The sequence below is a fragment of the Trichechus manatus genome, unplaced genomic scaffold, assembly GCF_000243295.1.
Source record: "Trichechus manatus latirostris isolate Lorelei unplaced genomic scaffold, TriManLat1.0 scaffold00035, whole genome shotgun sequence".
Taxonomy (NCBI): domain Eukaryota; kingdom Metazoa; phylum Chordata; class Mammalia; order Sirenia; family Trichechidae; genus Trichechus; species Trichechus manatus.
This window is the reverse complement of record NW_004443971.1, coordinates 13,907,815-13,921,496: the sequence shown is the minus strand read 5'-3', so window position 1 is coordinate 13,921,496 and position 13,682 is coordinate 13,907,815. Positions and strand designations below refer to the sequence as shown.

At 39.1% G+C, this 13,682-nt stretch overlaps 1 protein-coding gene across 1 annotated transcript; it reads right to left on the bottom strand.

Moving 5' to 3' along the window:
• Window positions 1-3,101: 3,101 nt before the first annotated feature.
• Window positions 3,102-9,997, bottom strand: UBE2T (ubiquitin conjugating enzyme E2 T). The gene is made up of 7 exons (XM_004375283.2): window positions 9,959-9,997; window positions 6,282-6,454; window positions 5,633-5,702; window positions 4,412-4,517; window positions 4,198-4,296; window positions 3,987-4,070; window positions 3,102-3,328 (listed from the first exon to the last, which is right to left on the bottom strand). The coding sequence occupies exons 2-7, from the start codon at window positions 6,388-6,390 to the stop codon at window positions 3,203-3,205; spliced, it is 594 nt and encodes a 197-aa protein (XP_004375340.1). The 5' UTR covers window positions 6,391-6,454; window positions 9,959-9,997; the 3' UTR covers window positions 3,102-3,202.
• Window positions 9,998-13,682: the final 3,685 nt, after the last annotated feature.

Genomic DNA, 13,682 nt, shown 5'->3' with positions numbered 1-13,682 from the left:
TGTGTTCAAGAGATTGAAAGTAGGCCAGTGTGGCTGGAGTGTGGTGTACTGAGGAGAGGGGAGAGAGTATGCAGTGAGGATGGGTCAGCAAATCAAGCAGGGGCCAGACTGTGCAGGGTCTTACCGGCCAGGGAAGGAGATCAGATTTTTTTTTTTTTTTTTTTTTCTCTAATTGCAAAAGCCACTTGGAAGGTTCTAAGGAGGGGAACAAAATTTGGTTTACATGGTCAAAACATGATTCTTGCACTGTGGGAAGCAGAGTGTGTAAAGGGTCAACGGTGGAGCCAAGGAGACAAGATAGAAGGCAGTGACTATAAAGTAAGTGAGAGATTATGGCTGCTTGAACTAGTGTGCTAAAAATGGAGGTAGAAGCGGCTGGCCGACATGACCAGACTTGGTGATGGGCAAGATGTGTAGGGGGTTTTGACTTGTAGATGGAGAAACTGAGAAGGTCTCTTCCTGCAGCTAACCCCTAAATCCACCTCTTAACTTCACATCTGGGCTTAACCCAGAGCAAACAACACATGGCATTTCCCTGGCCAGTGATTGGCTTCTGGGTGGTCCAATCACAGGGTCTTTTGTTCCATGGGCAGCGGAACCCTCTGGCCTGCTGGACGTGGGTAAGAAAGTCCGTAACTCTCACGGTTGCTGGACGGCAAGAAGTTTAAGGAATAAACAGCCTAAGAGAAAGCTGATACTGTGGATGGCAGATGGAAAGAGAGCAAGATCTTTATGATTTTGTTGAGCCTTTGAATCTACTGACCTAGATGCTTGGTACCCCCTGGACTTGAACGAATTTCCTTTATTATTACCCACATTTGATTTGTATTTGACTCACAACTGAAAGCATCCTAATTGATATACTAATAGTATCTAGTGACCCCAAACCTGACTTAAGTATGCATGAGTATGAGACAAGCCTAGAATAGAAGTAATTCCTACGCTTTAAAAAGAGAACGGTAATTGATTTTGAGAAGTGAGTTCAAGAATTCTGTAGAAGTTGCCTGCTTTGAGTGTAGCGCTTTTAAAAAAACTGTCTACATGAGACCAGATTGATAACAGCAACTTGAAAGGTTAGATAGGAAGCTTAGGAGGGCAGTGAGTTAATGGGAGAGGAACAATTCAGAAAAGGAGGGTGAGAATGGTTGCAGAACTTAAGAATGTAATCAGCCATTGAATTCTACATGTAGAAATTGTTGAATTGGTGTATGTTCTGCTGTGTATATTTTCAAGAACAAAAAATAAATTACAAAATAAAAAACACAATACCACCTCACCCCCACGAGAATGGCTATGATAAAGTAAAAAATAATAAAAACATAACAGGTGTTGGCAAGGATGTGAAGAAATTGGGACCTTCACCCATTGGTAGTAAGAACGCAAAATTGTACATCTGCTGTGAAAAAGTTTGGTGGTTCCTCAAAAAGTTAAACATAGAACTACCATATGACCCAGCAATCCCAATCCTAGGTATAGACCCAGAAGAAGTGAAGGCAGGAATGCAAACAGAAACCTGTGCACCAATGTTCATTGCAGCACTTTTCATAAGAGCCAAAAGGTGGAAACAACAGAAATGTCTTATCTACAGACACACAATGAATTTTACTCAGCCATGAAGATAAATGAAGTCCTGGTACACACCACAATATGCATGAACCTTGAGAACATTTTGCTGAGTGAAATATGTCAGTTGCAAAAGAACACTGTATGATCTCATTTACATATGAAATAGGCAAATAGAAACCAAAGCTTATTTAGTGGTTACCAGAGGTGAGAGGAAGGGGAAAGGGGGAGTTATTGCGTAGGGGGCAGTTTCTGTGGATGGTGGTGGAATGATTCAGAAAAGGATAGTTATAATGGCTGCACAACATGAAGAATGTAATCAACCTCACTGAATACATGTAAAAATTGTTGAATTGGCAAATGTTTCGGGATGTATATTTCTACTACAATTTAAAAAAAAAAAAACTTCATTTAAAAAAATCTGTAGAAATTAGAAATTTATAAATTGGGGAATACAAAAGAAATTTTCATTTTTGGTATATGCCATTACCTGTCATTAATGGGTTATATAAATTCACACTTCTTATCTTGCCCTCTTCTCTGCATGAGTTCACCACACACAGTATATGGCAGGCTGCGGCTGAGTGAAGGTACAAAGTAATTCACAGGTGGATGAATGGAAATTGCAAATTCAGAGATGCATTTTATGTGCATGGTACCTAGCCTAGTATAAAATCACTGCTCTGCTGGGATATGGACAAGGACATCACAGTCTTTACTTCTCTGTCTAGGCAGTCCTAATAGCTACATTCCTCAAAGTCTTTCACTTGGCATGGGCAATCTCTTCCCACTTCAACTGATTTCTGCTCAAATCTGTTATCTCTGTCATCTAAACAGAATAATAAAGACAAGTCAAGTAATTATAAAATCACGGGTAGGGATTCAAGTTTGGCACCTAGTTGTTAAGAGCAGTACTTGTCATGAAATGAAGCTAGGGAGAGAAAGGAATTGTAATAATCCCTATTTTAAATATGTGTGATTACTGGGTTAATCTCATGGCTGATTTTGCTCACCATTAGCACAATGCTTGGCACATAGTAGGTGAGTGATAAATATTTGCTGAATGAATGAAAGTCATACCACAGTAATTGTGGCCAGCTATGTAAATCACAAAGAGAAAGCTGCAAAAAAAAAAAAAAAAAGGGTGGACAGGGTGCACATTACTTGTACTCTCGCACTGTGCTAAGATTCCGAAAAACCCAGAATCCCTGAAAGCCTAGTGGTAATTGAACTGTTTCTAACTGCAACTTTACGTCTATGTCAAACATTCAGTGTCTCTATTGATGGCGATAAGTCGGCAAAATAAAGGACAACAATTCCAAATATTTTAACATTCTGATTATAGAAGTATCTGGCCAGTTCGCTCCCAGACATACATTCAGGATAAACACGTACTCAACATTTAATGATTATTTATTTTTCAGGTTAAGAGGTTTTAAAATACGTATGTACAAGATAAATAAAACAAATGATACTCAGAGAATCACTGTAGCGCAGGATATATAAATATACAAGGTTTGTTTTATAGGATACAAAAATTATGTCATCAAATACAAAGAAAAACATTCAAGAAAGGTAGGCAAGTTAGACCACCTTGGTAAAGAATGAAGATAGATTAACAAAGACCAAGAGAAACCCCCTAACCATCAGGGTAGAATTTCTTTTCTACCCCTCCCAGTGGCCTGGCTTTCCTTTTCTGTGTAGCGTTGTGTGGCTCTGGGTCACTGGCCTCTGGTGAATCAACCGGCATCTCTTCCTCGTCAGCCTTAGAAAGAGCAGACAGGGTGAAATACAACAAGGCTCACACAACTGCCAGGATGCAGAAAAAGGAAGCTCTATATTTTCCAAGTACTTCTTTGTTACCTCTTGTATTTAATATTCTTTCCAAAAGCATTTTCTTCAATCTTTTGTATGTTTTTTTATTTCTCTTCATAAGTAAACAGAACTGCTACTTAATTTGAAGGATGCTGTAACTCAGCAAGAACCAGGATGTGCTAATCTCCATGTCTCTGCAATTTGTATTTTGAATGGCCCCATAAGAAATGTCAGTTTTCCCCTCCTGCCCTGCACCCCTCTTCCACCGCATTCCTACAAATATAGTCCCTTCTCGGTGTTAAATAAGAAAATTTAGAAAAAAGAATCTGAGTCACCTCCCCTCTATCCCTGCTACCCCCAAGAAGTATAACAAAAATCAACCAGATGCTGCCTGCCCTCTAGTGTTGTCAACAGATGATAACTGTTAGGAAAAATCTACTGTTGGCTGAGCTACTAGGCTATTTTTTAAAGACTGCAGTAGGAGAAAAGGATCAGCCAGCCATTCTAGGGCACAATACAAATTTGGCAAATGTAATAAACATCATTTATACTTATACAGTCAAGGGACTGACAAGAGGAGCATAAGCAGAGCTGTACAAACATTATACCTTCTGTTTCTGTCTTGCATGCTTCTCCGTCCACTGCCTGGCATTCTCGAGGAAGACTGGCTTATTATACTTATATTCTGAAGACTGAGATGAAATCAAAGAAAAGAATCAATGGAGAGAAATATCATTTGTAATGGTAAGCTCCAGCTGCTGCAGCTATAGACAGCCAGTGGATAGAGAAATTAGGATATGTATTGCAGGGAATACTTACTATGTCAGCCATGAGTGGGTCATCAGGGTTGGGTTCTGACATAAGCAGCTGAATTGAGGTCAACACAGTTGCAATGTTGAGGGATGGTCTCCAGGCACCCTATACAAGGAAAGGCAGTTGCTTTTGTTATTACTAAGAATGTGATACTCTATTTCAAGTTTTACAGGTGAGGACAACAGAATGCTGTAGAGTCAACCCTTTACCAACCACTCACTTTTGGTGGCAATTTGAGAACATCCAGACAAATCCTTCCAGCAGAATCAATGTTTGGATGATAGATTGGAGTCAGAAATCGGATCTTAGGAGGTTCAAATGGGTACCTTTGAAAGCACAGGACAATGGACATATTTTCATTATAATATTGCTTCTTAATACATTATAAACAGCCTCCTAGTCATTAACATGAAAAAAAAATAATTCTGGTATTATAGAAATATCAGGAAGACAGCCTTTGGGAGGCAAACCTTCCCGCCCTCCAACTTCTTATGAAAAATTTCAAACAATCAGAAAAGTTGAAACCACAGTACTAAATACATCATTTAATATTAATACCCATATACCCACTGCCTGGATTCAAGCCATTACACCCACTGAATACTTCAGCAGGTATCTCCTAAGAATCAAGACATTCTACTATATAACTGAAATGCTATTATTATACCTATGAAAATTAAAAATAATTCCCCAATATCATCTATTCAGTCCATATTTATATTTCCTCAATTGTCCCCAAAATGTCCTTTACAGCTGCGTTTTTCATACCACGATCCAATCAAGGCATTTGGTTATCACGTCCCTTTGAGAAACAAACTTTGGAAAGTTCCCAGTCTATTTCCAGACCTGATGTACCACATGATTAAGCTAACTTCCTCAGGACTTTAACAAGTCTGGTGAATAGATAATTAGATATTCATCTCTCCCTTCCCCACCCTACACAAAACTACCACAACTACAGTTCACTTGATGAGAGCCTTAAAGGAGACTCGAATTAAAAGGGGCCTTAGACGTAATCTAGCCCATCATTTTAGAGAAGGAAACTGAACGCCAGAGAGATAAAATAACTTTTCCAAGGTCACATTAAAAAACAAAACCACACTTGTTGCCATTGAGTCGATTCTGACTCCTGGCGACCCCAGGTGTTACAGAGTAGAACTGCTCCATAGGGTTTTCTTGGCTGTTATCTTTACGGAAACAGATCACCTGGTTTTCCTTCTGCAGCACTATGGGTGGGTTTGAATTGCCAGCCTTTAGGTTAATAGTCAAGCGCAAGCTGTTTGAGCCACCCAGGGACCTAGGGTCACATTAAGTCATGATAAAACCTAGGATTAAAATCCAGGTCCTTTAACCCTAAGATTTAATGCTCGCTCTACTATACGGCTCTCTCTTCCAATAACTGCACTTTACGCTGGAGGTTTAGAATCAAATTCACACCAACCTCTCAGGAATGATAACTTCCAGCTTGAAAACACCTTTTGCGTAAGGTGTGTTGGCCCCGCCTAATATTTCTTAAAAGAAAAGAAAAAGTTAAAAGGGAATGAGATGACTTGAATCATCACACCATATGAACTTAATGAGTTCTCTGGTCTTAAGACAGAAACTGAGTCTAGGCCCACAATTCTCACTCAGGGTGTTAAGTCCTCATGCAATGCACTATAATGCTGATGTACCCAAAAAGTGGATGGTGTCACAGCTAGGACATACAGAAGATCCAAAACAGAAGCTGCAAAATTCTGGCCACACACCAAATACAACCTGCAGATTTGTTTTATTTGGACTGCAGTATTCTAATCATTTACACTTCTTGCCTGGACTCAAACATTTGAGATGGTGATCTCTAACCATTGCTTCAGAGCTGGTGCCCAAATCTTGGCTATAAATCAGCAAAAGGTATAATAAAAGGCCAGAGAAGCAACATATGTCAAGCAAACCTTTTATGAATGCAAACAAGTTAGGACAGAAAGATGGCAGGACACTGTGACTATGCAACTGCTTCCCACTTTAGAAGAATATACAAATGTTGAATTTCAGCACAAAATTCAATAGGGTCCTGACTCTCATCACAGGCATGATGTGGCGATACCCACGAGCTCGAAGATCATCCATCTGGTCCTTCTCTTGCCAGCATGTGATGCCTGGGGGAGGCTCTGTGGCTAACAGGTTCAACTCCCTCTTCAGACGTGTAGCTCTCTGCATGATCTCCAAGTAGAAGGAACCACACACAGTTCACCACTCGGCACTAAGAGCTGGCTGGGACTCACTGCGGGAGAAAAGAGGCAACCATGAAGTAGTCAGCCATTGTTACTGTGGAGCTATCAGCATACGGCTTCAATTGAGTGAACGACTAATAGGTTCCTCTTATTAATCCCTATTCTGACAAGGGAGTCTGAGTTTTCTCCATTTCCTTCTTGTGAACTTACTATCTACTAAAGCAAATACATTTCAAAAATAAAGAATAAAAGAATGCAAAAAAGTCCTATAAACAACGAAAACACTAAAGGTTTTTTAAATTAATGCCTGTTTCCACTGATAATCATAAACTCATGAGGACAGGGCCTGGGTCTGATTTTGCTCACCACTGTATCCTCAGAATGCCTGGCACAGTAAGGAATTTGGCAAATATCTTTGTGAGGAAGTCTACATATGCTTTACGAGGAGAGCATAGAGAATAATATGGAGTTAGTCAACACTAGGGGCTCTACTTCTGAGATATTTATAAGTTAGTGCTTAAATATCTGAGGTTCTCTCCATGGTATTGTGGATTTCACACCCTCCCTATTCTTCAGGGATCCCACTCCTTCAATCATTCCATCTCTCTCCAGTATTTTCAAACTTTCCTTCTTACTCATCAACATGCAAATATGCTCAAAGTCTCTCTCATCTAAAGAAAACACCCACTGCACATATCCACTCAACACCCCTCTGAACTCTCATTTTTCCTCTAGCTACTGCCAAAGTATATGAATCCTTTGACATGTGTTGTAGATACCATCTCCCAGTGTGGGTTGTCTTTCCACTTCTGGTGTCTTTTGATGAATATACACAATGTCATCAATTTTTAAATCTTTTGTGTGCTTAGAAAGTTTTCCTTACCCTCAGACTTAAAAAGATATTTCCCTACATCATTCTTTTAAACATTTTATACTTCTGCCTTTTACATGTAAGTCTTTTACCTTCTGGGAATTGATTTTTGTGTATGGTATGAAGGGTCCAATATAAAATTTCCCCCATATGAATAACCAGTTGTCCTAGCACCATTTATTGAAAAGTCAATCCTTTCCCTGCTGACATTGTCATAAATTAAGTTTTCATGTATGTGTGGATCTGTTTTGGGACTCTCTAATTTGTTCCACTGGTCAATTGGATTACACGTGAGCTAACATCCCACTGTTCTAATTACCACAGCTTATTAATAAAACTTGATGTATGGTTAAGTCAAGTTCCTCCACTTTGTTCTTTTTCTTCAAGCATGTGTTGGTTATTTTTTGCCCTTTGCTCTTGCATATAAATTTTAGAATCATCTCATAAAAATCCACAAATACGTATACAAACATACAGTACCCTGTTGTGATTTGGACTGTAATTACACTGACTCTATAGATCGGGAGAACTGACATCTTTATGATACTGAGTCTGTCGATCCATGAACGTAATATATTCATGTACTTAGGTCTTTTTTTGATACTTTTCAATAGTTTCATAGTTTTCTCTATATAAGTCTTAACTGGCTTTTGTTAGATTTATTCCTAAGTACTTTATATTTTTTGTTATCTTTTAAAGAAGTATATTTTCTACCTGTTTCTGACATACATAAATATAATTGATTTTTAACTAAAATCTTAGTAATGCTAATGATGAATCTACTTTTGGGGATGGGGAGAAGTAATTCTACATAGTCAACCACATCATCCACAAATGTTTTATTTCTCCCTTTCCAGTCTATTACCTTGGTTTCTATTCTGGCTATCCATTCCAGTACAATGTTGAACAGAAGAGCTGATAGCTGGTATTCTTGTCCTATTTCTAAACTTAAAGGGAAAGCTTTTGACACTACGCTTATGGGTAAGAATGGCCTGTAATTCTCCTTTCTGATTTTAACTACAAATCAAATTTCTTTAAATATCACAGTACTACTCAAGTTTTCTATTTCTTCTTGAGTCAATTCTGGCAGGTTAAAATTTTCCAGGAATTTAACTACTTCATCCAGTTTTAAAAATTTATTTGTAAAGTTATCTTTTTAATCTCTGCAGCATCTGCGATTATGCTTCCATTTTCATTTGACATTGCTGTGTGCCATCATTTCTTTCTCTGACCAATCTTGCCAAGCATGTGTCAATTTTATTAGTCTTTGCAAACAAGACTATATAGTTCTTCTTTACTGGAAATTTTCTATTTCAATAAGTTCTGCTTCTATCTTTATTATTTCCATACTACTTTCTTTCTTTTTCAAAGTTAAGTTGTATGCTTAATTTTTTTTTCTTTGCAGCTGTAAATATTTAAGACTATAAGCTACCTTCAAAGTACTGCTGCATCCCAAAGTTTTGATATATAGAATATTCTTTATTTTTCAGTTCTCAACGTTCTCTAATTTTCCATTGATTTCTTCTTTGATACATCAGTTATTTAAAACAGGTTTTTTAATTTTTAAACATGCAGAGGTTTTCTAGTTATATTTGTTATTGATTTTTTATATGTGGTTACAGAACAGTTTTATATCCTCTGAAATTTGTTGAGTTTTGTTTTATAATGTTCAACATATTCATAAATGTTCCATGAGTGCTTAAGAAGAATGTCTATCCAGAAATTATTGGGGACAGTGTTCTATATATGCCCATTAGATAAGCTTCCTAATTGTACTGTTCAAATCTTTTAAATCCTGACTGATCTTTTTCTCTGTGTGATCTATCCATTATGGAGAGTGATGTTTAATTCATAGTAGATCACTACCATGGCACATAGGTGCTTTATGTCTCATTGCACTTTTGTCAAGTTGCCTTATATGTTTTAGGGTGGACTTTTAGATACACACAAATTTAGAATTTTTACATATTCCTAGCAAATTATAGCTTTTATCATTATTAGAGAACACTCTGTTCTCTAGTAATGCTTGTACTTTAGAGTATCTTTCATATCAATGCTATCCTAGCTTTCTTCTGGTTGGTATTTGCCTGAGATATCATTTCCCATCCTTTTATTTTCAACCTTTCTATATCTTTAAACGTTAGATGTGCCTCTTGTACATACTTGGACTTTTAAAACCCCGTGTTCTAATCTAGCTAAACTGATCTAATTTAACTGGTGTGTTTAGAACATTTACATTTATTAATATATCAATTACCTATTGCTGTAAAACCACCTGAAACTTAGTGACTTTATCATCTTGTTTACCTTGAATGCCTAGAATTTATAACATGATGTAGCTGTTGTGGAAAAGTTTGGCGATTCCTCAAAAAGCTAAGCACAGACTTACCATATGACCCAGCAATTCCACTCCTAGGTATATACCCAAGAGAATGAAAACGTACGTCCCCACAGAACGTACATCTCCCTGCAGGAGGACTGATGGGGGAGATGACCACGATTTGACTGCAGAAGACAGACTGTAAGAGCCTCCGGTCAACAGCGGCTTTTCTGATGCTCTCCTTTCAGAAAAGAGTAGACTCCCTTTTTAGACAGAAATAGGAGTCCTTCCCCCGCCAAGACCTAAAGTGACCTTCTCCGGAGTGCGTGCTCTCAGCTAGAGAACTGGAAAATTCTCTCTTACCTGTGCCGATTTGCCTCAAGCCACAACTTCGCGGGGACTACCTGGCTAGCCGCGCCTGCGCTACCCGCGTCGGTTGGCGTCGCTCCGCCCCCCGCCCCTTGAGGGTTGCGATTGGCCCGCAGCAATCGCCGGAAGAGGAATGCAGCAGTCTATTGGTCAGCGCTTCGAGCCTGGTTTACGCTCCCGCCGCGTTCAAATCGGAGCGCGCGCTGTGCGCCGCCGCTCAATCTCAAACGCCCAACTGCCTCCAGCTGTTGGAGATTCAGAGATGAAAGAAGTGGGGCCGGTACTGGGGGGCGGGGAGCTCTGAAAGTTTCTGCAGTTGACTGACATCTCCCGCCTCAGTGATGGTGGTAACTTCTTACATTTATATTTCATTATATGGTCATGTATCTCATTACTGATCGTCACAACAACCCTGTGAGGTGAGCCAGTTTTGGGATTGTTAAAATGGGAATGGTTTGTCCTAGTTCAAAGGTTCAGATTCCATTGCCTAGTTTGGGCTTCCCGAAAGAGAATAAGAACAACCTCTGGAAACAACCCTCTCAGAAAGATAATGATTTTCGTTTGAGAGCTTTCTTCTCTACCAACCCTCCTTCCCATGAATGTACTTATGGGCGCATTTTATAATGTGGATTATCTATCATCCCGCATAATTTTTCTCTAATAACTCTCAGGCAGTGCAGACTGACTCAATGGTTGATAACGGTTTCAATTGGATTACTACCTTAATCTCAAGAGGACATTAACAAACTAGAGTGTATACTGAGACAGACATCCTGGCGTGAGGCAGCGAAGGAGCTGGGAACCACATCAGAGGAGGAACAATACAGGGAACTGGAAATATTTTTTCTGGAGATGGGCATACATGAAGCTGTCTTCATCTACTTTAACTATTTTTCGCATGGAAGATTTTACTGCTTCAGAGGATACATCTAAGACCAATGGATGACATTTTAAACGATGCAAAATTTAGCTCAATACCATAGTTTGTCAATTACAACTCTTAAGAAAAAACAGGTAAACTTGGGGGATACTGAACTCCCCATCACTAGAAGTGTTCAAAGGAACCCTGGTGGGACAGTGGTTAAAGTGATTGACTGCTAATCGGAAGGTCGGAGGTTGAAACCACCAGCGGCTCTGCGGGAGAGAGATGTGGCAGTCTTCTTCTGTAGAGATTTACAGCCTTGGAAACCCTATGGGGTCACTATAAGCCTGAATGGACTCGATGGCAGTGGGTGGAGGTATTCAAGAGGAAGTTAGGTAATCACTTGCCAGGGATAGTGCAAAAGGGATCCTTGCATTGGGTGGAAGTGTGCAAGAGATGACTTTTAAGCCCTTTTCCAACTCTAAAAATGTGGTACTTCTTGACCAAAGCCTGTTGCCATCGAGTGGATTCCAACTCATAGCGGCCCTATAGGACAGAGTAGAACTGCCCCATAGGGTTTCCAAGGAGCGGCTGGTGGATTATGCACTGCTAACCTTTTGGTTAGCAGCCAAACTCTTAACCACTGGGCCACGAAGACTCCTGACCAAGGAAGTACATATTTATAGCTAAGCCAGCCTTGACTCTCAGCGTTGTCTCTACCAGAGGTGAGTGCTCCATGAGAGCTCAAGGATAGCCCAGACCTGACTTGAATCTAAAGGATGTGGCTGGAACTTGACTAGCCTTGGAAAGCTAACTGGCAGCATGGGTGGAAAAACACCCAAACAACCTCATCTCATTGCTCTTAGCTCATTTTGTGACTTTGGAACGGTAGTGGTATAGGAGTGTCTTAGTTATCTAGTGCTGCTATAACAGAAGTACCACAAGTGGATGGCTTTAATAAAGAAAAATTTATTCTCTCACAGTCTACTCGGCTAGAAGTCCAAATTCCGGGCGCCAGCTCCAGGGGAAGGCTCTCTCTCTGTTGGCTCTGGTGGAAGGTTCTTGTCATCAATCTTCCCTTGGTCTAGGAGCTTCTCAGTGCAGGGACCCGGGATCCAAATGACGTGTGCTCCTGGCTGTACTTTCTTGGTGGTATAAGGTCCCCATTTCTCTGCTTGCTTCTCCCTTTTATATCTCAAAAGAGATTGATTTAAGACGCAATCTAATCTTGTAGATTGAGTCCTGCCGCATTAACATAACTGCCACTAATCCCTCCTCATTAACATCATAAAACTACCCACATTGGGTTCCCCAGGAGCAGCTGGTGGATTTGAACTGCCGACCTTTTGGTTAGCAGCTGAGCTCTTAACCACTGTGCCACCAGGGCCCCCATTAACATCATAGAGGTAGGATTTACAACTCATAGGAAAATCACATCAGATGACAAAATGGTGAACAATCACACAATACTGGGAATCATGGACTAGCCAAGTTGACACAAATTTTTTTGGGGGACACAATTCAATCTATAACAAGGAGTAATGATCATTCTCTTCCTAAATTTGTAAACCAACATCATTTTGGCCACAGCAGTGATTTCTACATTTAGTTCAAATTGGTGTTAAGTAGCAACTGGTTCCCCCATGACCACTGCATGGTATGTTATCTCTCATCAACAGACTCACACATTCACTAGAACTCTGTCCACGCTTCTACCCTGGGGTACCTCTCATTAGTTGTAGAAATGAACCAACTAAAGTACCTTATGAATTACAAACAAGGAATCCTGTTACTGTGCAGTCTAATTTCCATTTAGCTGCTAGAGTTTTGCATTTATTATTAGTATTTACTCATTGTAAGGAAGTGTTTTCTGTCATAATTCTGGACTTGCTACTTCTTTCACTAATGGTATTCGCTGTTCTATTCCCTTCAATGTCTTCCCTATTTTCTCTCCTATTCCAACTGTAATTGTACCTCAATTACAGTTCTGTCCTCAGAATTGAAATCAACTACTTTCTTGGGTGGTTCTCTGAGAAATGGATTTTTAAAATGTCTCTTAGGAAATGCAGAGATTGTATTGAGTTTACTGGAAGCAGAGATAGTATGATAAAGTAAGCAAATAACTATAGTTTTGGCAACCAAACTGGAAGGATTGAAGGAAAAAAAAAAAAAACAAACTCAAATGCTAAATGTGCAGTTTCCATTTGTCCACCAGAGGGCGGTATGTTAACTGGTGGGAATAGAGGCCTGGCTGAAAGAGTTCATGAACGGAATGCACAGGTGTCATTGCTTTTAAAAACAGCATGTCCTAATATTACCATTTATTTTTTTAAAGTGTGGGCATAGGAAATTATTACTTTATAAAAGTTTCTTCACTTAATAAAACAACACATCATAGCTGGCTCACCTAGTACACTTAAAAATACAAAAATTGTATTTTATTTGTACATAGCTTGTAAAAATTTACTCACTTGTATACAAAAATATATTTTCTTTAGAATATTTATTTAAGAAATTTTAAACTACAATATTTGTTTGATGAGTTGATTATATAAGTTTACTTTCAGAGAGCCCTGGTTGAGGGGGAAAGTTCAGAAAAAAAAAAAATACTGATATGCTAGTTTTGAAAACCTTTTGAATGCTTTATAGGTTGAAGAATTTTTTTTTTTTGGCATAATTTTTGTTTTGGCTAAACCAGTTAAACGAATTAGATTATAATAATTATTACTACTTTCAATACTCATAGCTGGAAGATATATTGGTTTTACAGTCTATTCCTCTCTCCCAAGGAGCCCTGGTGGCACAGTGGTTAAACCCTTGGCTGCTAACCGAAAGGTTGGCGGTTCAAATCCACCA